This window comes from Gigantopelta aegis, chromosome 2 (genome assembly GCF_016097555.1).
Source record: "Gigantopelta aegis isolate Gae_Host chromosome 2, Gae_host_genome, whole genome shotgun sequence".
Classification (NCBI taxonomy): domain Eukaryota; kingdom Metazoa; phylum Mollusca; class Gastropoda; order Neomphalida; family Peltospiridae; genus Gigantopelta; species Gigantopelta aegis.
The window spans coordinates 11,550,062-11,573,314 of NC_054700.1; the positions used below are offsets into that span (position 1 = coordinate 11,550,062).

The 23,253-nt window shown below is 39.0% G+C and overlaps 2 protein-coding genes across 6 annotated transcripts; both read right to left on the reverse strand.

Annotated features, from left to right (window-relative positions):
* Nucleotides 1-1,054: 1,054 nt before the first annotated feature.
* On the reverse strand, nucleotides 1,055-9,814 carry LOC121381201 (BTB/POZ domain-containing protein 1-like). Of its 2 annotated transcripts, none has more exons than XM_041510398.1 (5): nucleotides 9,710-9,814; nucleotides 7,970-9,333; nucleotides 6,683-6,770; nucleotides 3,968-4,114; nucleotides 1,055-3,002 (listed from the first exon to the last, which is right to left on the reverse strand). In XM_041510398.1, the coding sequence occupies exons 2-5, from the start codon at nucleotides 9,313-9,315 to the stop codon at nucleotides 2,844-2,846; spliced, it is 1,740 nt and encodes a 579-aa protein (XP_041366332.1). In that variant the 5' UTR covers nucleotides 9,316-9,333; nucleotides 9,710-9,814; the 3' UTR covers nucleotides 1,055-2,843. The 2 variants fall into 2 exon arrangements, with proteins under 2 accessions (XP_041366332.1, XP_041366341.1); XM_041510407.1 differs by having other exon boundaries at nucleotides 9,715-9,797.
* A 6,372-nt stretch (nucleotides 9,815-16,186) lies between these two features.
* Nucleotides 16,187-22,545, reverse strand: LOC121381215. Of its 4 annotated transcripts, none has more exons than XM_041510419.1 (6): nucleotides 22,410-22,544; nucleotides 21,950-22,021; nucleotides 21,119-21,370; nucleotides 19,871-20,119; nucleotides 18,549-18,627; nucleotides 16,187-17,462 (listed from the first exon to the last, which is right to left on the reverse strand). In XM_041510419.1, exons 2-6 carry the CDS (start codon nucleotides 22,017-22,019, stop codon nucleotides 17,321-17,323), a joined length of 792 nt encoding a protein of 263 aa, XP_041366353.1. In that variant the 5' UTR covers nucleotides 22,020-22,021; nucleotides 22,410-22,544; the 3' UTR covers nucleotides 16,187-17,320. The 4 variants fall into 4 exon arrangements, with proteins under 4 accessions (XP_041366353.1, XP_041366370.1, XP_041366362.1 ...); XM_041510428.1 differs by having other exon boundaries at nucleotides 16,189-17,462; nucleotides 19,871-20,038; XM_041510445.1 differs by having other exon boundaries at nucleotides 17,340-17,462; nucleotides 18,536-18,627; nucleotides 22,410-22,545.
* Nucleotides 22,546-23,253: the final 708 nt, after the last annotated feature.

Genomic DNA, 23,253 nt, shown 5'->3' on the forward strand with positions numbered 1-23,253 from the left:
AATATCAATTAAAAGTGGGATATGACAACTAGTTGGATAAAATACATTAGGGATCAAATTAAAGGTGCAACATCATCGTTACAAGTGCAATATTTCACTATTTTGACATTTATATGTGATCAGTTTTGTGATAAAAGGCAGTGTTAATCAACAATACAATTCTACTGGCATGATTTGAGACGAAATTAACCAATCATAACACAACAGTTTTTGGTGCCCGCACCAATCGCAGCATCACTATTTTTATAAACACATTCTATACAAGTACATACAATGGGTTTGTAACATATTCTTATTCACTACATTCTAACAAAATGCTCAAAACAATTACTTTACCAATCAGTATTTCACCAATGACTAGTACATTACTATAGTCCATCCCATCCTATTACAAATGTTTTTTGTAAGTAATTTCAGTTATATTTGGCGTACATATAAGAAGAAAAGAAATAGTGTTTTGAACAAAAAACCCACCCCAGGTCTTGTAGGATTTTTAAAAAATCCACTAGCCATGGGATCAGTGATTTTTAAAATTTACTAGCCATGATCAAAAATTAACTAGCCCTACTTTACATTAAGTTAATGTAATTTTACTAAATAATAGTCATAATCAGATATGTTACCTAAAGAGGGAGATAGAGATTAAAAACACTAATACTGGGGGTTGGGGTGGAGTCAGGATATTCATATATAAAAAATAAACTTAACTGAACCATTTGAATCTTTTTTTCTCTCTTTTTTTCACAAGCCGTCGGGCATGGTAATAGTATTTATTTACTAGCTCAACACTGAATATGACTAGCCATGGGAGTGGGGCTACCATAATCTAGAAGCCCTGCACCCAAACTATTTTTGTTGGCAATTTAGAAAACAACCGACTCAGAAATAAATAACTTTTAGTATTATCATGTAAATTCCATAGTACGAAAAAAGGTGGGACGGACTATACTACATTTTATAGTAAATCTTTGTTGGTGAAATACATGTAGGACTGTATTTATTTGGGGTTTTGTAATATATATATATATATATATATATATATATATATATATATATATATATATATATATAGATGAATGTTCACAACTGTCAACATTTTCAGATGAATACAAAGCTTGTAAATTTAGCCTTCTCCAATTCCTAAAAGCGTATATAAAAAGATTTGATCATTTTACAATTAATTTTTTATAACCAACCTTTTCTTTTGTTACAAAAATTCAGAGTAATTAAATGTCTTACTTTACCATAAACTTAACTGATGTCGCCGACAGAGTCACGTCTCAATACATGTTAAAAAAATAAACAAAATAAATTATAAAAATTTAATTTGTTATAAATCTGTTTTCACCTTCATTATGATATGATTAAAATCCATGAGTGCAACAACGTGATTGTATAAATGCAAAAGTTGGCACCTTTACTGCTGCCGTATTCGGAAAACTACTATTACATTTTGCCTTTTTGATTCATAAAGGGGAGACAATACAAGCATACACTCTCATGAACCACCTCCTCCTAACGTACAATTTATATGTTAAACTTTATGAAAATTTTACCAATTGTAAATGTCCCATAACAGGATTGCATTTATTACATTTTGTAATATTTTGTAAAGGAATATGCAGGGCTTCTAAAATTTTAATGAAAATCCATTAGCCATGGGATCAGTTATTTAAAAAAAATGTACTAGCCATGATTAAAAATTCACTAGCCCTACTTTAAGTAAATACAATTTTACTAATAGGAACAATCGGATATGTTACCTAAAGGAGATATAGCTTAACAACCCTTAGGTAGGAGATGGGGGTGGAGGTGGAGGGCAGGATACTCATATTTACAAAATACATTTAAATGGAGCATTTGACAATTTCTTTGTTTTTCACTAGCCATCGGGCATGACAATTGTAAATTATTTACTAGCCCAACATTGAATACATCACTAGCCAGTCTGTCCAATAAATAATATTCTATCTATGACTATGAATAAATACAATAATGAGACTAAAAGCTGTGACTTTTTTCATAATAATACTTTTCTTTTTAAATAAATTGTTTTTAAAAAAACAATTGTAAACAAATTGTACACAGCGATCTTGAGCAACTGTTATTTTTACGTGGACATGCCAATATCAACTTGGTCATGGGTCAATCATACTAATTAATTGCTCACTTTTGAGATCCAGTGGTTTATCAATCATCTTCAAAGCTGGTAAGCACTGGGTTCGAATCCCAGTACCGGATCCAATCCAGATTGGAGTTCACAGCTCATAAAAGAGGTGTCTGACCACTATATTAACCTCTCTCTCATTAATCGCTAACATTTAACCTCCATTCTGGACGGAAAGTCCACATAATTATCATCTTCTCTATGATTGTTCAGTTATGATTACAGCTACATTTGAAAACAATCTCCCTAATCAAACTGCAAACTGAGACAGAATTGCAAATCACAATCACAGTATTTCAAATTGCGACAATTTCAAAATGGAATTTTTTATATATTATATACAACGTATACAACATCAAAACATCACAGTATAGGCCTCGGAAGATGCCAACAATAGGGGGTAGGGTGGGGTGGGGTGGGAGCAGTTATTAATTTGTCATTCATCTGTGAGGAGGAGGGGGGCACATACCATGGGGGGAGAGTGGCCAGTACCTCCCAGCTTCCGATGCCTATGCACAAGTGATAAACAAAGATATACATGACAACCATTTGTTTTTGTTTTTTTAATTTCATCTTGTTTTATCTTGACTAGTATTACTGACAATGTTTAACAACAGAAATATCACCAACATATCACTAACAGTAATATAATCTTTTTTGACTTGTCTGCTCCTCCTCATGTGTAAAATATGATCTCGGGAATTTGTCCGTCTTCCACCGATGTTCCGTTATTGTTGCCTGCAGCATACGTGAACTGAAAGGTGACCTTCCCACTAGACACGGATTCGTGGGTCACTTTCCGTAAGCCCTTTGATCCATAATAGGAATCGGGTCCCTGCAAAGTGCAAAGTCAAAGTTAATGTTTATTTTGTGTAATGACGCCGCTAGAAAACATTAAAGGAAGGAAGGAAATGGTTTATTTTACAACGCACTCAACACATTTTATTTACAGTTATACACAGATATACATTGATTTATTAATCATCGGCTATTGGATGTAAAACATGTAGTAATTTTGACATATAAGTCTTAGAGAGAAAACCTGCTACATTTTTCAATCCCACAGATAGAATAGCACATACCACGACCTTTGATATACCAGTCTAAAGAATATTAACTAATATACATTTACATCTTTGATCAATATGCTTTGTTATATATTCTGACTAAAACTAAAAAAATAAAAATAATAATGTGTTTATGGACATTATCGATAACATTGTGACAGCTGAGGACATGGAAAATAGGTTGAAATTGGAAGATTATAATTTGAGAAAAAAAACAAGCGGAAAACAATGAAATTATAAAAGGCCACTATAGTATATGCTATAACCCATTAAAAGTCTTATGACCGAGTTATTACAGTACTTGAATATAACGTAAGCACTGATGGCATCTGCTGTCAGTGTGATATAAATTGCTGCAAGTCAGGGGCTTTACCGATTGCATTTTTTTAATCGCCAAATAATAATGACTACCGTTGGTTGAAGGTGCAATGGTTATTACTGGTTTAAAATTGCCATAGGCAGACTCAACATCGCCATGGTGAGCAAGGTGCCATAGGCAAAAATCTTAGAAAATTGCTTAAGTTATGGTTAGCGGACTAATGCTGGGTCATGTCACTAGACTGAATATGCAATTTAACTGGAGTTGGTCTATATATTTACATGTAGACACAAACCTTGAGTGTTGAACATGCGATATAACTGGGGGTCTGGCTATATATTTACATGTAGACACAAACCTTGAATGTTAAAAATGCAATGTTACTGGAGTCCGGCTATATATTTAGACACAAACCTTGAGTGTTGAACACGCAATGTAACTGGAGTTTGGCATAATCTCCACGGGCTCCTTGAACAGGACTCGAAATGTTGACGTGGAGCCATCGCACTGGAAAGAAGTGTCGTTCGATCCCATCACTTTACCCGTATCAGTGTGGATTATCTGAAAATATAAACGTCACAATTACGGTAAGTAAAAATATACTGTTCAAAACATATAAGGGATATTCAAACATAGCAAAACATTAACAGAAGCAGGACAATACATGCATTGTATTTCTATCAACAGTAGTGACTACATACCTATGAAAAAACAGAAGCAATATGACATGACATTGTTATACCAGGTATACCTGGACTAGATAGATACATGTATTATAATGTAAAATTTGTTTCATGCATGCATGAATCTGGAGTGGGGTTCTTCAGCTTAAAAATATAATATCCAAGGTTCCAGGAATAGAAATAGATCGATAAAGGTCATTTAGGTTACCAGTCAAGAATGAACGGTATTTTGTTCCCGACAAAGACTTATGACAATGTTAAACAAAACCACTACCACTTAAATGTTGATAAATATAAGACAAACATACAATTATCAGTACAACGGGAACAGTTTAAATATGAATGACTTTTAATAAGTATCAGCTGTGTCTGTGAAGGGATTTAACAGTAAATGGAAGGAACAAAATGTTTCATTTAACAATGCACTCAACACATTTTATTTACGGTTATATGGCGTCAGACATATGGTTAAGGACCACACATATATTGAGAGAAGAAACCTGCTGTCGCCACTTCATGGGCTACTCATTTCAATTAGCAGCAAGGGTTCTTTTATATGCACCATCCCACAGCCTTTGTTACACCAGTTGTGGAGCACTGGCTGCAATGAGAAATAGCCCAATGGATCCACTGACGGGGATCGATCCTAAATCGACCGCGCATCAAGCGAATGCTTTACCACTGGGCTACGTCCGCCCCTTTTAATAGTAAAAATAATGAAAATATAAAAATGTCATAACCTGTAGGTTATCAGGCCCGTATTTTGTAGTAATTGTACATGTACATGTATATGCTAATTTCAATGCTTGGACACCACCCATTGTATACAAGTGTATTTGACACCCGTTTAAAACTAAAAGCTAAATACATTTAAATACTGAAAACTCTACATCCAGTGTTCTCGCTACTTCGTATAAGCGGGGTGGCCCACCCCACTATTGCCACTCCTTTATTTCTCTGCGTCCCTCTTTATTTTCTTGCACCCTACTATATTTTTACAGCTGTTTCTCAGCTATTTTCAAATGCACACTTTTTTTCCACCAAAAAAATCAAATCGATCAGTCTGCACACTGGGCATCAAAGGAAACAAGCTGCAGTGTGTACGGCAATGCACCTGACAAAAAACTTCAATAGCTTACAGGTACAACACTTACTGTAACGTAATTTAACACTATTTTTAACAGACTCTATTTTGTCCCATACATGTATTTATTTGTATGTTTGATACACACAATAAAACTAAAAGTTATATTTTATTTGAGCAATGAACACTTTTTTTAATCTTCAACTAAAAAAACACTTATTTGGTATCAAATTTGTCACGTGATCAAATGATCATTCTGTCTTTTGTGTCAACTCTTGTCTGATATTTTGTCATCAATTGCAGATTTAATTGTTTGTAATTGATGATTTTTACTTTCTGTCATTTGTTTATTCAGCAATTCTTTATCAAATATTACAACATTCTTTTTTCTTCTCTTTTTTTTTTTGTGGGGGGGGGGAAGAGGGGGGAAAATATCACTGCTCATAAAAACAACGGAAGTGTTAGTGTTCATCATTAAAATGATTTATCTTGGATACAAATAAAGCTGGGTGGTATTGAAATTTCAGGTTCGGTATCGGTATCAGTATTTTTGGAGTGATTTATCTCGGTATCGGTACAGTATTCGGTATTGATACAATACTGATATTGATCATATTGAGCATTATTTTTGGTATAATCGGCTATAAATGCATGCGCGAGTTAAGTCTCACCTGCTAATTTCACCTAAATAAAATTAAATTCCATACACAAGGCCCTCATCTCTCTCTTCTTTTCAGCTATTTTGTTTGTCAGATATATTGTTAGTGCTTTACTAAATGGCGTAAAACATTTTTCAATACAGGAATTCAGTATTTTGAGATTTGCTTGGTATGGCAAATCGGTATTGACATGATACCGATACCGAACGGTCTATATGGTATACTGCCCAGCTATAGTGCCAAATAATATATACACCGCCTTTTTATCAGCTGGCATTAGGGGATTACTTTACAAAAATCTTTATTGTTTTTCATATATCTTGAAATCTTTATTAAAATAATAATATTAAAACTTTGATCAGGTCAGCAAAACAAATGTCCATGAATGTCAGACCGACATCTCTTGTTCAAGTACATAAAAGATGAGTCAGGTTATATTTTGTACAAACTTTTTTGTACCAAATACTGAGGGGCGATTCCATACATGTCCATAGTAGCGATTACATACATGTGCATTTTATAATTTTCGGGACTGTGCGCAAACCTAGTCTAGACTACATTAAAAATGGTCCTAATTACTAGCCTCTTGAACTTCACACAAAGCATGTTACTAATACTAAGTAATAGCATGTTATTTCCACCAGCCATTAATTTCCAAATAAATACATAAAGTAGGCTTAAAGTGCCACACTTCATTAACTACCTGAATGTTGACAGCATACTCTGTAGGTCCATGGATACTACCATACAAGCCAAAGCCAACAACGAAAATTCTTCTGTTTACCATGAACCTGAAAACAAATAGAAAATTTTAAATAACTGTCATACAGTGCAAAGAACTCGGAACATGCATACAAAAATGAATTCATCTATAAATCACTGTTAGCTCTCAGCGAGTAGAAAACTTTGCCAAATTATGTTAAATCTTAAAAACTGCAGAAATCCAGATATTTTCTGACAAAATATTACTAAAAAATTAAATCGCCAAATAAAAATAAAAATTCTCCTGTTTTTAAAATTCACAGTTGGCAAATTTGGCAGATGCTAGAGCCAGCCCTATATTATAAGTTAATGAGAAAATTACATGTGCATTATGCATTCAGTGGCAGCAAGGTGGAGATGAAAAATATCAACTTCAAAAGAAATGAAAGATAAGAGAAAAAAATAAAGTCAAATAAATATTTTTAAAAGATTCATACATGGTTGAAAATTAGCATCCACCTAGTCTGCCAAGGCCTCGTTTATTTGCAAATTGTAACTATGAACTTGACAAATATTGCGCAGTGTTTTTAAAATGTGAAAAAGAGAACTTTTAAATTGAGAGGTGTGACTATTTGCTTCCCTATCTTAGATTATGGGGAACTATTTAAAATATTAGCATCCTGAGCGTTAATAGTATTTAATCCTTTTGTAGTACTTCTTAATTGTTTTTTATTCACATGCTAAGGGGAGCTAAAATTACTCTTCTTGAACTAGTCTCATGGGTGTGATGGGCAGCCCCAATGGTAGCTTTGTTTAAATGGCGGGGTCGGATGTAACAAATAAAAATCAACTTCCACTTAGGGGATTCGAACCACAGACTCTCAGTACAAGAGACCAGTGCTCTACCAACTGAACTAATAGGGAAATTCCCGCTAGCTACTGCCAGTAGAAGCACTTTATACCTACACCAGTGTTCGAGATTAACGGTATCCCGATATCCCGGGGGATACCAGAATTTAATTTTGGATACCAGACTTCAAGAACCCAGTATCCCACTGGGATGTCATATAATACTAAATTTTTGAGGTGGGATACCAGATTTTGAAATGTTAGTATCCATTTGGGATACTGGCCAAGAAATTTAATCTCAAACACTGTACACTACTACACGGATATATATATATATATATATTTTTTTATTTCAACCAATTTTCAACCCAACTCAAAATTCCACGACAGTCCAGGATTTCCATAACATCACCTGAATAAACCCTGTTGCTGTACTCACCTTATCCGATCACTAGTTCCGCTGTAACCCCATCGACTCTCAATGTGACAGAACCGGGACACAACCTGCTCCTTTCCTGTCAGACAGCACCTGGGCACGTCGAGGAAGCTGATCGGGGGTTTGGGATTCACTGTGAAGTACAGGAACAGCTCCACCACCTCCCTGTCCTCCAGGATCCCGCTCTGAGCTGCACCCATCGCAAACTCCTCCACGGTCATCAGCGGAAACCGTATCAGTCGCAGAGATCGGCCCAGCACGTTGCGCTCATTCTCTGGCGTCACCGGAACATTCTGTCTCCCGCACTCGGACTCCGCCCACTTACACACGGAAGAGAAAAGCTTACACTCTCGTATTCCTAGCGTGTCGCGCTCCAGAACCACACATAGTGTCTCGTTGTCTATGTCTGTGAATCCGTCGGCAGCAAGGGCCTCTGTGGTGTTCTTGTCGATGGAGTCGAGACATAATGCGGCAAGCTGAGGCTCGTCGAACAGTCTTGCTTGCGTGAGGAGCATGAATGCGTTGTCACTGCTCAGATTGCGTTTCAAGAACTCGACACACGCTCGTTCAAGAGCTGGGACGGCATACTTTTTGGCCGTGTACAGTGTTGTCATCACAGTCTCTGGTCCGATCTGAACTTCGTCGGAATACAAGAATCGGAGCAGGGCTAGGAAAGCCGCTGGTTCGACGTCGGGGATTTCTATGAGAGATTCCGTTGTGGCCATCCCTCCGTTGAACAGAGCATCAAACACTGCGCTGCCAACGGACAGGACGAACTTGTGTGCGGGGATGTTTTGTGTGTTGGGTGGCTTCCCCACCAAGAAGTTAATATCAGCCATGATGTCGGTATTAAACAAATATGCTAGACGATCCTTTACCGAAACTTTCGACGCCTGCCAGTTGTACGGGATGTTTGCCTGATTCTGGGGCTGAGTAGGAACCGAACTGGACACCACGCTGGGAGCGCTGGTGGACAGAACAGCAGTACTGGCCGCTGCTGCTGCTGCATCAAAAGGATTTCCAGTTGACACCAGAGAGTTGGACGCCTTCATCTTCGTGACCATGTTTCCGACATTGCTGTACAGAATATTCGACGTGAGAGCCGACAGTGGGTTGGTGACACCCTCCTGATTGGCCAGGTTGGACTGCGTCGGAGAGGCAGACAGACTTCCTCCGGCACTAGCCAGAGCCTGTGCCATGAGGTTGGAGCTGGAGAGGGGCGCGGCCTGTGGGTAGCTGTGCCGTGTGGCGGTGTGCGGGATTTCAGGCAGGTTGGCGCCACCACCACCATTGTGATTCAGACTCGGCTGGTTTTTCACGGTCTCCTCTTTGCCTGGATCGCCTTCCATGGCCAGACCCGAAGATTACTAAAGTTTGAAACAAAAGAAAAACAAAAAACGTTTAAGTACCGTAACGGACCACTGACAATGGAAAGATATCTGCCCGGTACCCCCCGTCCCTCCGCCTTCGCCAATGTAAAGAGGGATTTTTTGATGGGGTTTATAAATGAATTAATAAAGGGGCGGGGGGGGGGGGGGACCGGGAGGTTATTTTGCCAAATCGGATGTCGATTGCGCGAACTGTGCACGAGAAAACAAACTGAACGGAGTTGCAAGCATAACGCAGTTAGGGACGTTGACGATACCAGTTATAAATCACCCACCCCCGCCCACCGTTGATACTGAAATGTCATTGTAATACTTTTCAGTTCCAAAATTTGATGTATTAACAGTTTAAACTTACCTTACTTTTTAATACCTCTTCTGTTTTTCGTTTTAAAGTTAAACCCCCGTGTGATGAAAAATAAGATCACAAAACAACCATTCTTAAAGGTCAAGGACACAATCAAAGTTATAAAAACTATTATCGTTAAAGACATTGTGGATTGTCGAAATAACGCTCATTTTAATAAAATATTGTTACATTTAATAAATGATATCTAAGAAGTGATACATTTAGATACTTCGGATAATAAATATTTTTATAACATCAACATTGACACTGATATTAATATGAACTAAACCATAACTACTATTTAGTTAGATGTCTTTTAAACACTTAAAACCTGACCAGATTTTGAGACTGGACTAGACTAGAATATGTTTTGCGGTTTTAACCGATAAACAAGTTTGTTTTGTTTACCGACACCACTAGAGAACATTGGTGCATAAATCATCGGCTGTTGGATGTCAAACATTTGGTAATTTTGACATATAGTCTCAGAGATGAAACCCGTTACATTTTCCCATTAGTTGCAAGGGATATTTTATATGCACAACTCAATCATCGTCAATCATCAATGGGTAAGACCGCTAGGCCTACACCCTCGATCTTCTCTCACCCACCACTGTGACTACTAGCTGAGGTGTTTGTGCCCAGGACAGCGTGCTTGAACGAAAATAAGTTAAAATGAAGTGAATGAATGAATGAAAAGAATTCTTCATTGTTTTTTAGTATTGCAGGAGCGTATCTAACCGAAACGGTTTATTGTTTTTGTACCCGGCTAAGACCATCTATTAGCCTACCCCCAGATACGTGTGTATGGAGGGGGGGATGGGGGTGCATGGTGGGGGGGGGGGATATATTTTCCGGTGGAGCATGCGCATAGCCCGATCCCCATAAAAATGTAGACCTTCCCTGCACAATTTCCTACATAAGCACCTGGCCCCTCTTATTTACGGCGGATATCATGAATGACATAAACAAATATGCATAATTCCGTAATCTTTTAATTAGATTGTGATTTTTATTTGTTTTATTGATAATTTCAAAATTAAAAAAAAAAAAAAATTAAAAAAAATTGTAATTTATTTTTTATCATCCAGTAATCGAACACCTTGTGGGACAGACATGAAACTACTAGCCTATTCGTCTTTGGTTACGTAATACTTAAAGGGACATTCCCGAGTTTTCTGCATTGTAAGATCTTTCCGAGTAATAAAATATTTCTACGATTAAACTTACATATTAAATATATTTTCTTGTTTAGAACATCAGTGTCTGTATATTTAATGTGTTTCTGGTCGTCTTAATATTTGTAAGAATCCCAAACTGGATTTTGTCTTCAAATAATTGCGTACGTACGAAAAAATAGTTTTTAGGAAATAAATGAAATTTAACCTAGTACAAATATTAGAACGATCAGAAACACGTTTAATATACAAATACTAATATTTTATGCCGAAAAATATATTTGATATGTAATTACAGTCGTCAAAAAGTCTCTGTTAGTCGATAACATCTTCAAAATTGCAGCAAACTCAGGAATGTCCCTTTAACGCGTCATGTCAGGAATTAGTCTTAGAACTGAAGAAACAAACGAACCTGGTTATTACGGATGCATCGCAATGTTCTGTAATAATATCCATCCCAGTAAGCCAGCAATAAGTATATATTATTTTTCAATACAAAATAAAACACCATTGTCAAAATGTTAAAATAACTGTCATGTTTTGTCCATGCATACGTCCTGAAATGATAAACGGAGTGTTTTCTTAGTTAATTGGTCTATTCTTTCCGGGACCTGTACCTGTGATTCCTGATTGGAACCGGCCTCGGTGACGCAGTGGTTAAGCCATCGGACTACAGGTTAGTAGGTACAAGGTTCGCAGCCCGCTACTGGCTCCCACCTACCGAGTTCTTAAGGGCTCAATGGGTAGGTGTAAAGCCACTACACCCTCTTCTCTATCACTAACCACTAACTAACAACTAACCCACTGTCCTGGACAGGCAGCCCAGATAGCTGAGGTGTGTGTGCCCATGACAGCGTGCTTGAACCTTAATTGGATATAAGCACGAAAATAAGTTGCATACAGGAATTTGTAGAAACTGACATCACTTCACCCCAAGCTATAGTACCGAACGCAACGGAAACGAAACAAAATGGCTGCCCCCAGTTAGCAGGAATAATACAGTTTTAACTAGTAAAATAATGCTCTCTTTTTCTTTTTTTTTCTTAAAGTGTCAGTATGTGTTGGTGGTCCGGGTATGCATCTTTCCAACACATAAGGCTCATATTTGAGTTTATTTGCGCCCTGCACTAATTTCAAGCCTGCATTAAATATTAGTTCAATAACTGGTCCAAATATGCACTTTCTCCACTCTATCGAAAACCACACAAAGTGTCAATTATTAAATGCCACGTGACATCAAAAAGTTTAAAATGCGCCATTTTTGAAAACTATAGGACTACATCGCTAGAGCCGTACCTTTAAGGGGGCAAGGGGAATTGTATCCAAAGAAAAACTGGACGTGAACGTGCCATTTTAACTTTAATACTATCTCTTATCTACACTAAGATGACCCTCTACCTTATTATTGATTACTAATATTGAATGTTTAGGGTGCATTCCATCCTTTAATTAGTGATGTTTAAACATGTTTCAAATTAGTGCATGCCATCCTTTGAGTATTGATGTTATATAATGTTTTTGGTGTGCACCATCCTTTAATTGTTAATGTTTAATGTTTTGTTGCACGCCACTCGTTGATTTTTATTAATGCTGAATGTAATGGGTGCTCACCACACTTTTGATACTGAACATTTTGGGCGTGCAGATCACTTTTTGCCTTTTTATATTGAATATGAAACAGATATAAATAGTAGTGATAGATATGAAATATATAGATCTTTTAAATCAACTATACTTTTAGAAAAACATTTGGATTGGAATATACATCATTTTAGAAATGCACTCACAAGATTTAGATTAGGCTATACAATTATCAACACTCATAGAAATAGATACAGACATGACTTGCCTAAACAGTGTCACTATTGTGATGACATATTGGAAGATGAATTCCATTTTTTGTTTATATGTCCATTATATAGGGATTTAAGAATAAAATATCTGTCTTCAAAATACAGGTGTCATCCCAATAGATTAAAAATAATAGTTTTATTAAATACAGAATGTCATACACAGAAGTGGAATTTAAGTAAATTTATTTGTAAAACACTTAGAATTCGGGAAGTATTCTGTAATAGTTAATTCAAGTCATTTGGTTAGTATGCATAGATATTATGATTGATCTTTATATTTCAAGTTCTAAGTGTGTACCTCCTCTGATTGTTGATGTTCTAAGTGTGTACCATCCTCTGATTGTTGATGTTCTAAGTGCGCACCATCCTCTGATTGTTGATGTTCTAAGTGCGCACCATCCTCTGATTGTTGATGTTCTAAGTGTGTACCATCCTCTGATTGTTGATGTTCTAAGTGTGTACCATCCTCTGATTGTTGATGTTCTAAGTGCGCACCATCCTCTGATTGTTGATGTTTTAAGTGCGCACCATCCTCTGAGTGTTGATGTTTTAAGTGCGCACCATCCTCTGATTGTTGATGTTCTAAGTGCGCACCATCCTCTGATTGTTGATGTTCTAAGTGCGCACCATCCTCTGATTGTTGATGTTCTAAGTGTGTACCATCCTCTGACTGTTGATGTTAAATGTTTTAAGTGCGCACCATCCTCTGATTGTTGATGTTCTAAGTGTACACCATCCTCTGACTGTTGATGTTCTAAGTGTGCGCCATCCTCTGATTGTTGATGTGTTACGTGCGCACCATCCTCTGATTGTTGATGTTTTAAGTGCGCACCACCCTCTGACTGTTGATGTTCTAAGTGCGCACCATCCTCTGATTGTTGATGTGTTAAGTGCGCACCATCCTCTGAATGTTGATGTTAAATGTTTTAAGTGCGCACCATCCTCTGATTGTTGATGTTTTAAGTGCACACCATCCTCTGATTGTTGATGTTAAATGTTTTAAGTGTGCGCCATCCTCTGATTGTTGATCTTTTAAGTGTGCGCCATCCTCTGATTGTTGATGCTGAATGTTTAGGGTATGCGCTATCCTCTGATTGTTGATGTTGAATATTTTGGGTGTGCACGATACTTTAATGGTTCATGTTAAATGTTTTGGGTGTACACACCATTTTGTAATTATTGATATTGAATATTATTTGGCTGTAAATATTTTGATTATTGATTCTAAATGTTTCGGGTGTGTAGTTGACTGTTCATGTTGAATGTTTTGGTGCACGCCATCCTTTGACTGTTCATGTTGAGTGTTTTTGGTGCACGCATGCATAGTAGCATCATCCTATAGTTAATGATACTGAATATTTTCGGGAGGCACACCACCTTTTGCTTATTTATATTGAACATGGTAGGTACACACACAACACTGACCGTAAGAGAGCAAGATGGACATTTGGACGGTTATAAAGCTGTCCTCAATGGAAATAGCTAAATTTATGTCAGATAGGCCTACATTGCTGTTGACTATTTTGAGGGGACCGGAACTTATTTTCTTACAAGTGTGCCCGGACGCAAACAATTTGTAATTATGAGTTTACAACTCTGAAATTCCCGAAAACAACATGCTATTGCTTGTCGACGGTCATTAGTCTGTACGGTACGAAATTTGTTTCTATGACGTCACAATGAAATGACATCGGTAACGTGGTAACCTATGTTTTGGTACATCCTAGCTCGAATCACATCCAGCCCTCCGCTTATTCAGGGCCGTATCTTGATCAAAACCCTAGGCGGTGAGTGCACTAGTTTTTATAAACAAATGAAACACTATACAAATTAAACCCTGAGATGTGTATGCTATTTTCTGGAGTAAAAAACAAAAAGAAGAAAAAGAGTGAGATTCTCAGGGGGGCAAGTGCCGCCTGCCTTCCCCCCCTCCCCGGAGGGTACGGCCCTGTTATTGATATTGATATGTAGAGGAAAGAAAGAAAGAAAGAAATGTTTTATTTAACGACGCATTCAACACATTTTATTTACGGTTATATGGCGTCAGACATATGGTTAAGGACCACACAGATTTTGAGAGGAAACCCGCTGTCGCCACTACATGGGCTACTCTTTCCGATTAGCAGCAAGGGATCTTTTATTTGCGCTTCCCACAGGCAGAATAGCACAAACCATGGCCTTTGTTGAACCAGTTATGGATTACTGGTCGGTGCAAGTGGTTTACACCTACCCATTGAGCCTTGCGGAGCACTCACTCATGGTTTGGAGTCGGTATCTGGATTAAAAATCCCATGCCTCGACTGGGATCCGAACCCAGTACCTACCAGCCTGTAGACCGATGACCTAACCACTACCCCACCGAGGCCGGTCTGATATGTAGAGGAAGGCTAGAGGAAACTGTGTAATGATTTGGCAATTGTCGACAACCAAATGGTCACAAGCTACTGTGTCTAAAATACATATTTTTGTCCCAAATCTGATGCCACAGAGCTTTTGTTTGATTATTATTCTGGGGTCCAGTCATGACATTAAACTTACATGTTGTGAACCAGTACCAACGCCGCTATGCGAAACGAACCTGCGCTGTACTTTCTTGTGGTGACGTACAGCAAAGTGCTCTTGTTCCCCCCACCCCAATAATTATGAATCAAAAATATTATTCGTAGTAAATCTTAAAGCAGAGATGAATTTTACTGTGTTTTTTTGCATTTTAGGACATGGTTTTAAAACTTTTACGGGGGAACATACCCACGAACCACCCTTAGAAATCTTCCTTTGCACCCTCGATCTTAGTCAGCCCCACCCCCGATGTCTACTTGCTTCCGCCGTGCCTGAAAGATAAAGGCTACCCCCAAAAAATCCAACAAAAACAAAATAACAAAACAAAAAATAAATAAATAAAAACAACAACAACGCCCCAAAACCAAACCAAATCAAAAACCAACCACCAAATTAATAGTTTAATACGACTAGAAATTAAAACATTACATTGCCATCGCATAATAGTTTGAATAATCTTGTACATATCACCATTTTGTTTGTTTACTTTGCTGAAGGAATCAACATGAATTATATAATTAAATAAAGCAAGCACACAGAGTCGCGTATTTTATACAACTGTGCACGTACGCACACACGCACGCACACAACATGCAGAGAGTCATGAATTTCAGATCATTCGCAAACTCAATGGGTCAGTATGTAAGCCATCGGGTGAACATTACGTGTGGTGTAGGCGCTAAGTTCGTACCCCAGTACTGGCAGACTTCAACCAAGACCTAGTTCACAGCTCCACAGGGACGTGTTAGGGGCCGTCCATGGATAATTTTCAACATTTTCATGAGTGTACAAAGAGTACACTTTTGACCATCCCCCTCCCTCTCCTAAAAGTGTACATCCCAAAATGAAAAATGTTGATCGACATTTTTCATTAAAAAAAAAAAAAGTGTACACTGGCCCCTTAACACCCCCCCCCCCCCCCCCCCCACCCCCAGCGTATGGTTTGTACGCTCGTGAAAATGTTGAAAATTATGGACGGCCCCGTATGGCTCATATAGATTGGATTCGGCGCGTGTGTGCGTCTGCGGTTTTCGTTTTGGACATTGCACCATATACGATTATTTCATTGCGGACGCACACATCCAGTCTAGACGGTCTCATTAAAACTAATGTGTCTCATCACCTAGTTTATATAATTTAAATGTGGCTTGTGCACATCCAACACCTATTAAAGACTGTGCCCCCTCCCCCACCCCCTCCCCTCACAAATACTCCATACATCGTTCATACGGACCTAGGGGCCCCGTCTTACTAAGCAATCTTAGCGCCTTCGTTTTTAGACGCACGCATCCTTATGCACTTAAAGTGATCTTAGCGTTAAGATCGCTTCGTAAAACAGGGCCCTATTGGTTTAATTAATGTCACACAAAAATGCCTTAAATCTAAAAAAAGAAAGAAAAGAAGTTAATTTGCGTGGGTTGTTAAGTTATGCTTTTCCTTGTAACAATGTAATCACCAAAGTTGGCTGAAGACCAGACTGTCGTATTAAGACAGTTGACGGTACATATTGATAGTACCCCCCTATGAATTTTACTCTCTTTTTTTTTTTGCATTTCAGGACATCGTTTTAAAACTTTTACGGGGGAACATACCCACGAACCACCCCTAGAAACCTTCCTTTGCGCCCTCGATCAGCTCCACCCCTACTATATAGTATATAAAACAGCAGCTGTTTGTATCTTGCATTAGGAAAACGATGTTATAAACTGCAGCTTTTAACACATTAGAAATGATTGTTGACGACAAAAGATTATCTGGACACGAAATGGCACCGGCTATCTGATCTTTTGGCAGACGCACCTAACACTGATCACAAGTAAGATCCCATCTGCGTTCAGCCAGATAGGGTACGGAAAAGTCATCTAGACCTTTTTTCGTTTTTTGACGTGTTTCACCAATCAAATAGTCCGCGGACGTTAGCGTAGCATCCTATTGCTGAACGCAGGACTGAGATGAGTCAAATTTGTTTAAAACGGTATGTCGTGTTTGAATTTTAGGAACAGAGGTCTTCACGGTTCACTCTTCTGTAGCTAGAACTTCATGTCTTTCGGAACAGCGACGTTCGACAATGTGAATGACGGGTATTCGGAACTGTGGGTGTCCCAGTCGCCAACGGTGAAGATACTCGACCGGTAGATCTTCGAATCCTGACGCTTAATAATTCGTTTACGTCTGTGAAAAAAAATACAAAAAAATACACAATACTTTTTACTGGCGATCGATTATAATTGAAAATTGATCGGTTTGGAAATTCATATATTGACTAAGTGTTGGGGAATGTTACCTGTAATTGTGATCCGGTTTAAAGCTTGGAATTGTTGGGGTTGGGATTTGTTTTCATGTCTTCACTATAGGCGGTTAAATAGAGGATAATAAACGAGTTATCAGTTAAACGTTAAACCAATTTTCCCTTTATGTCGCGCAATATACGTTCTGCTCCAGCTTTTGGTGTCTACATATTATTACAACTTCTAAGACACATTAGGGCGTTCTCATTGTATGCAGAATTCAAACAACACAATGTCATTCTGTCACAGAAGTTGTTCCATCATCGTTATGAAGGCATTGGAAACGTTTTACGGTAGACATTTGGAGGCTATAACATCGACTAAATACGATACATCGATGATCAGTCATAATGATGGCTGATGCTATTCCATATATATTTTGAACTTGTTTGTTTCATCGTTTCAAGATGAAGCAACAAACTTGACAGCTGTGATGGCAGTATTCATGATGGATGCCACCGGTGCGACAGAACATGCCCAAGATGCACGAACACTAGAGAGGAGTTCAGCCAGACCGATCAGAAAAACGTCCGCTAGACTGGTTTGTGCGCTTCACGGTGAACCAAATGACCACGTCGGGAACCAGTCAAATAGTTCGCGAGCGTTAGCGAAACGTTTGCTGGCTGAACTTGGGGCTGTTATCATGACTGTTGTGACAGTGCTTTCGTAAGCAATTTGTTTTTGTTTTCATTTCAGCTTATTTTAATTTCCGCTGTCCTGGGCACACACCTCAGCTATCTGGGCTGTCTGTCGAGGACAGTGGGTTAGTTGTTAGTGGTTAGTGAAAGAAGAGGGTGTAGTGGTCTTACACTTACCCATTTAGTCGTTAAAACTCACTGGGTGGGAGCCGGTTCCGGGCTGCGAACCAAGTACCTACCAGCCTTATCTTCGATGGCATAACCACGACACCACAAAGGCCGATTAATTACGCAAATTAACGAGTGTGGATATACGTACGCGATTGACTCACCTATAACGATACAGTCCAAATCCCGATAGCAACAGAACCCCACAAACTATTCCAGCTACTAATCCTGAGAGATTGGTATCTGAAATGAAATATCACGAATATCGGTCACCCACCCAGCAACTGAACACTAAACGCATGCATCAATTTTCTCATGTATTAGTATAATAAAGTGACATATCCTAGTTTTTAAAAACATTAAGGCATTTTTTTTACACTATTAGTTAAAAGTTGGTTTTGTTTAACGACATCACTAGAGCAAATTGATTTATTAATAATGAGTTACACTATTAGAGCCTCAAGAACGTCAACGTGGCTGGATAATTAGGCGCCGCTCTCCAAAGAGGAATAGGACGTGCCCCCCCCCCCCCCCCCCAAATGTTATTGAACGTTTAATCAGGAGCATGCCACGTCGGACGTAAGGCTGGTAGGTACGTGGTTCGCAGCCCGGTACCGGCTTCCACCCGGAGCGAGTTTCAACGACTCAGTGGGTAGGTGTAAGACCACTAAAGCCTCTTCTCTCTCACTAAGCACTAACCACCACCAACTAACCCACTGTTCTGGACAGTCGGCCCAGATAGCTGAGATGTGTGCCCAGGACAGCGTGCTTGATCCTTAATTGGGTATAAGCACGAAAAAAAAGAAGAGTTACCAAATCATAATTGGGCCGAATTTATGAAATAGTCTGTGGCCCCATTGGGCTATTTCTCGTTCCAGCAAGTGTTCCACAACTGGTGTAACAAAGGCCGTGGTATGTACTATCCTGTCTGTGGGACAGCAGGTTTCCCCACTCAATATCTGTGTGGTCCTTAACCGTATGTCTGACGCCATATAACCGTAAATAAAATGTTTTTTTTTTTTTTTTAAATAAAATACCTACGCTAAAATGTTCCAAACGTTACTGCAAAACAAGGACGTCATTCTAATGTTTTTAGTGCCTATACTATCAATGAGCTGCACCCCGCCCTGTCAGGCGTGGATCCAGGTTTTTTTTAAGGGGGGTGGGGTGGGGGTGGGGGGGGGGTGGGGTGTCTACATGCAACTACTTAAATGGTAGTTGTATCTATTTATATTAGTGATAAATGCACTTTAAAAAAAGGCTTTTTTAAGGGTGTGTGTGTTGGGTGTGTGTGAGTGTCTACATGCAACTGCTTAAATGGAAGTTGTATCTATTAGTGATGAATGTAAAATAAGTGGAAAAAACTTCTCGGTTTTTTTTTTTCACCGTGAGTGGAAGTGGGGTGGGGGTGGGAAGAGTCCAGACCCTCTGGACACAATCCCCTGGATCCGCGCCTGCTAGCGTTAACGTCTAGGACATGGTATACCACAACATTTCTCCTCCGTGCTGATTGTGCTCTGTCCGTGACACCTGGGCGACCCGGAAGTGATGTCGTCGTAGAGGTTCAAACACATCCTCTTGGACGTCTGAAAACCACTACACGTGGGTAGGCACTCTCTGGCGGCAAACGCCCATCCCGTCCACTGTCCGTACACTGAAATGTACATATTCAGCGCCGAATCCAGACTTTTATACACATTTTTGAGGGTGGCGGTGCTAAGGCAAGTGAAAATGGCTACCCCCCAAAAAAACCAAAAAAAACATACAAAAACACACAAACAACAACAAAACAAAAACAAAGAAAGAAAGAAAGAAAGAAAAAAAGAAGGAAAAAAAGAAAAGAAGAGGCAATCGAATGTATTTGGGTGTGGACGGCTCTACCTCTGTCATAATTATACACTGTTATTAGCTCAAACTGGAACGATTGTAGAATACCCACCCACCCCTAAACTCAGCCTTTTCAAATAATAATGCACGCACGCACGCACACATACATACATACATACATACATGCATAGCTCAAAAGGTACCATGGCAAGTCTGCAAGTTGCGGGCAATTCGGTGCCATAGGGTCGAGTCCCAGCAACGGCATGGGACAATTTGTGAGCCAGAAAGAATTTAATTATCCCCTGCGCCAGTGTGTTAATATCTATGTATGTAATAGCCAACCTCGACATACATACAATATATAGATATTCATATATCAATACATACATACATGTACACACATACATACATACATGTAGTCATGTACATATACATACAGTATACATGTATACTGTACACACACGCATACACACACACACGCGCGCGTGCGCATACCAACATAGTATACACACAGTACACACACAATACAGTGCACACACATACACATTACACTACACACACACACACACACACATACATACACACCCACATACATACACACCCACACCCACATACCGACACAGTACACACACGCATACCGACACAGTACACACACACACATACCGATACAGTATACACACGCTACCGACACAGTACACACACGCATACCGACACAGTATACACACGCTACCGACACAGTACACACACACACACACACACACATACCGACACAGTATACACACACAACATAGTACACACACACACACACACGCCAACACACACACACACACACACACATACACACTACACGCGCACGCACACACACACACACACAGAGTACACTCCCAAAAAATTGTGATATACTAACAATGAACTTTCAAAGTAGTATTTTTGTGTACTGGTTTGGTTCCATCGCCGTATGCCACGCACGTGTAGATACCAATGTGTGGCCAGCTTACGTTGCTTAGCGACAGCACCCCACTTCTTGATATAGTCTCTGCCTTGAACGTCCACACTACCTTACATTGTCTGCAGTCTGTGTGACATAACACTGCCATGTTTTCGCCCTCATTCACATAGTGCAATGACGTCACGTTTAGCTTTAAAGAGAACGGGGAATCTAAAATGGTAAATAAATAAATGAATGAATGAATGAATGAATGAATAATAAATAAATGAAAACAAAAACATAAGCGCGCACGCACGCACGCACACACACATTCACAAACACCCACATACAAGACATAGCAAAAACTGGCAGACGTTGTACAAATCCATAATTAATGTAATTGAATCAACGGATATTTGCTCATTAAAACAAAAGACCAGAAACATCTTCAGTGGCGGATCCAGAAAATCCTTCTCTTTTTTTTTTTTGGGGGGGGGGGGGGGGGGGAGAGCAATGACATGAGGCGGAATGCCAATGGAACTTTGGGGGAGGTTTGGAGAGGATCGTAAAAAAGAAAGAAAATTAATAATCAAAATTTAGAGGGAGGTGGGGCGGGCCCCTGGCCTCCTCCTAGATAAGCCTCTGATCTTCCACAATGCACATGCAATTCGTGAAGGTTGTATGTCCTAGGGCACATTCTGGAACCGAGTATAGTTTAATGAGAGTGGATAATTTAGTAGGCCCTACTGGTAGAGAGGATCATTACGACATACGGTATCTATTAACTTTAAAAAAACTTTATAAATTTACCTCCAGCGGAATTATAAGTAATGTGAAACATGATCAGAACAACTGGAAAGAAGATATTCACAAAATCCATACCTGGAAAGAAATTATTTAAACTACTGATTGTTATGCAAGCCTATAAACTGAGCGAGAGAGAGAGAGAGAGAGAGAGAGAGAGAGAGAGAGAGAGAGAGAGAGAGAGAGAGAGAGAGAGAGAGAGAGAGAGAGAGAGAGAGAGAGATGTACTATTTTTGCCATACACCATAGAAATAAAAATAAACATTTGAGTTCTTCCCCCCTCCAGTAGAGATTGTGCCCTCACCTACCCCCTCCCCAAATCGGTATGTCGTTCATTTTTTACGGGTCTGAGAAAGAAAGCGAGACAGAAGCTCAGAGGGGAGAGAATGGCGGGAATCCATATTCTTTAAAGACAATTATATTCTTAAAAAGAAATTGAAGTAATTTCTAGTTAGAGTACACTTACCGAAATTTTTTTTAACAAACACTATTGCTAACAATCATATTAATTATAAAAACGATTTTCAATTTCTTTAGCGTAGGCCCTTTGCCACCAGTAATAATGACGTCATAGGCGGAGTTCACTGGCCAAATGGGCACTAATGACGTAGGATATCGGAGTTTCACGGGAAGGTAAGACTAATAATAGGGAATTCCGCTAGGATTTGCTGAAACATGTAACCTACTACCGTACTGGTATACGTCGGTCCAGCAAAACAACAACAACAACAACAACAACAACAACAAAAAACGCACACAAAAAAACTACCCAGAAAAAAGAAGAAAAAATTAAACATTAATTTCAGCTTGGTGTGTGTGTGTGTGTGTCTTTGCTTTTTCACGGGCGTAGGAAGGTGCCAAAATGGAGGGGAGGGCACACACATACATGTATAAATAATAATAAAAAAAACATCGCTGCTGCTACATGCCCCCCCACCCCCACCCCCACCCCCACCCCCGCGCTTCCTTACGCCAGTGGAAATCTGTCCCCATAACCAATGTAAATATACAATGGTTGCAGTGCGATTAAAATCAGCTCCCAGTGGAGCTGGTTTTAATCAGATTGACAATGGTTGCAATAAACATTGAATTGTATTGTAGTGTGCGTGTGTGTGTTCGTCAAAAGACTGTCCGCTCAACTAGATATTGTGCCCAAATATCGTTTCTACGGGCATGCGTACCCCCCAAAAAAACAAAACAAACACCCAGCAATACTCACCAAAAGTGAAGAATGTTGTCAGCTCATGGAGTTTGAAATTAGCTAGGTACAGAACGACTCAATTCTATCATTTTTTTTATTATTAAGGTCT

Coding starts and splice junctions, on each gene's coding strand:
- LOC121381201 (XM_041510398.1), bottom strand. CDS start 9,315: ATGGAAGGCGATCCAGGCAAAGAGGAGACCGTGAAAAACCAGCCGAGT. Junction 4,115..6,682: donor AGTATGCTGTCAACATTCAG/GTAGTTAATGAA, acceptor TTATATTTTCAG/ATAATCCACACTGATACGGG. Junction 3,003..3,967: donor TTGCGTGTTCAACACTCAAG/GTTTGTGTCTAA, acceptor TGCACTTTGCAG/GGACCCGATTCCTATTATGG.
- LOC121381215 (XM_041510419.1), bottom strand. CDS start 22,019: ATGGATTTTGTGAATATCTTCTTTCCAGTTGTTCTGATCATGTTTCAC. Junction 21,371..21,949: donor TACTTATAATTCCGCTGGAG/GTAAATTTATAA, acceptor TTACCATTTTAG/ATTCCCCGTTCTCTTTAAAG. Junction 20,120..21,118: donor TACTACTTTGAAAGTTCATT/GTTAGTATATCA, acceptor TTTGGGGGGTAG/CCATTTTCACTTGCCTTAGC.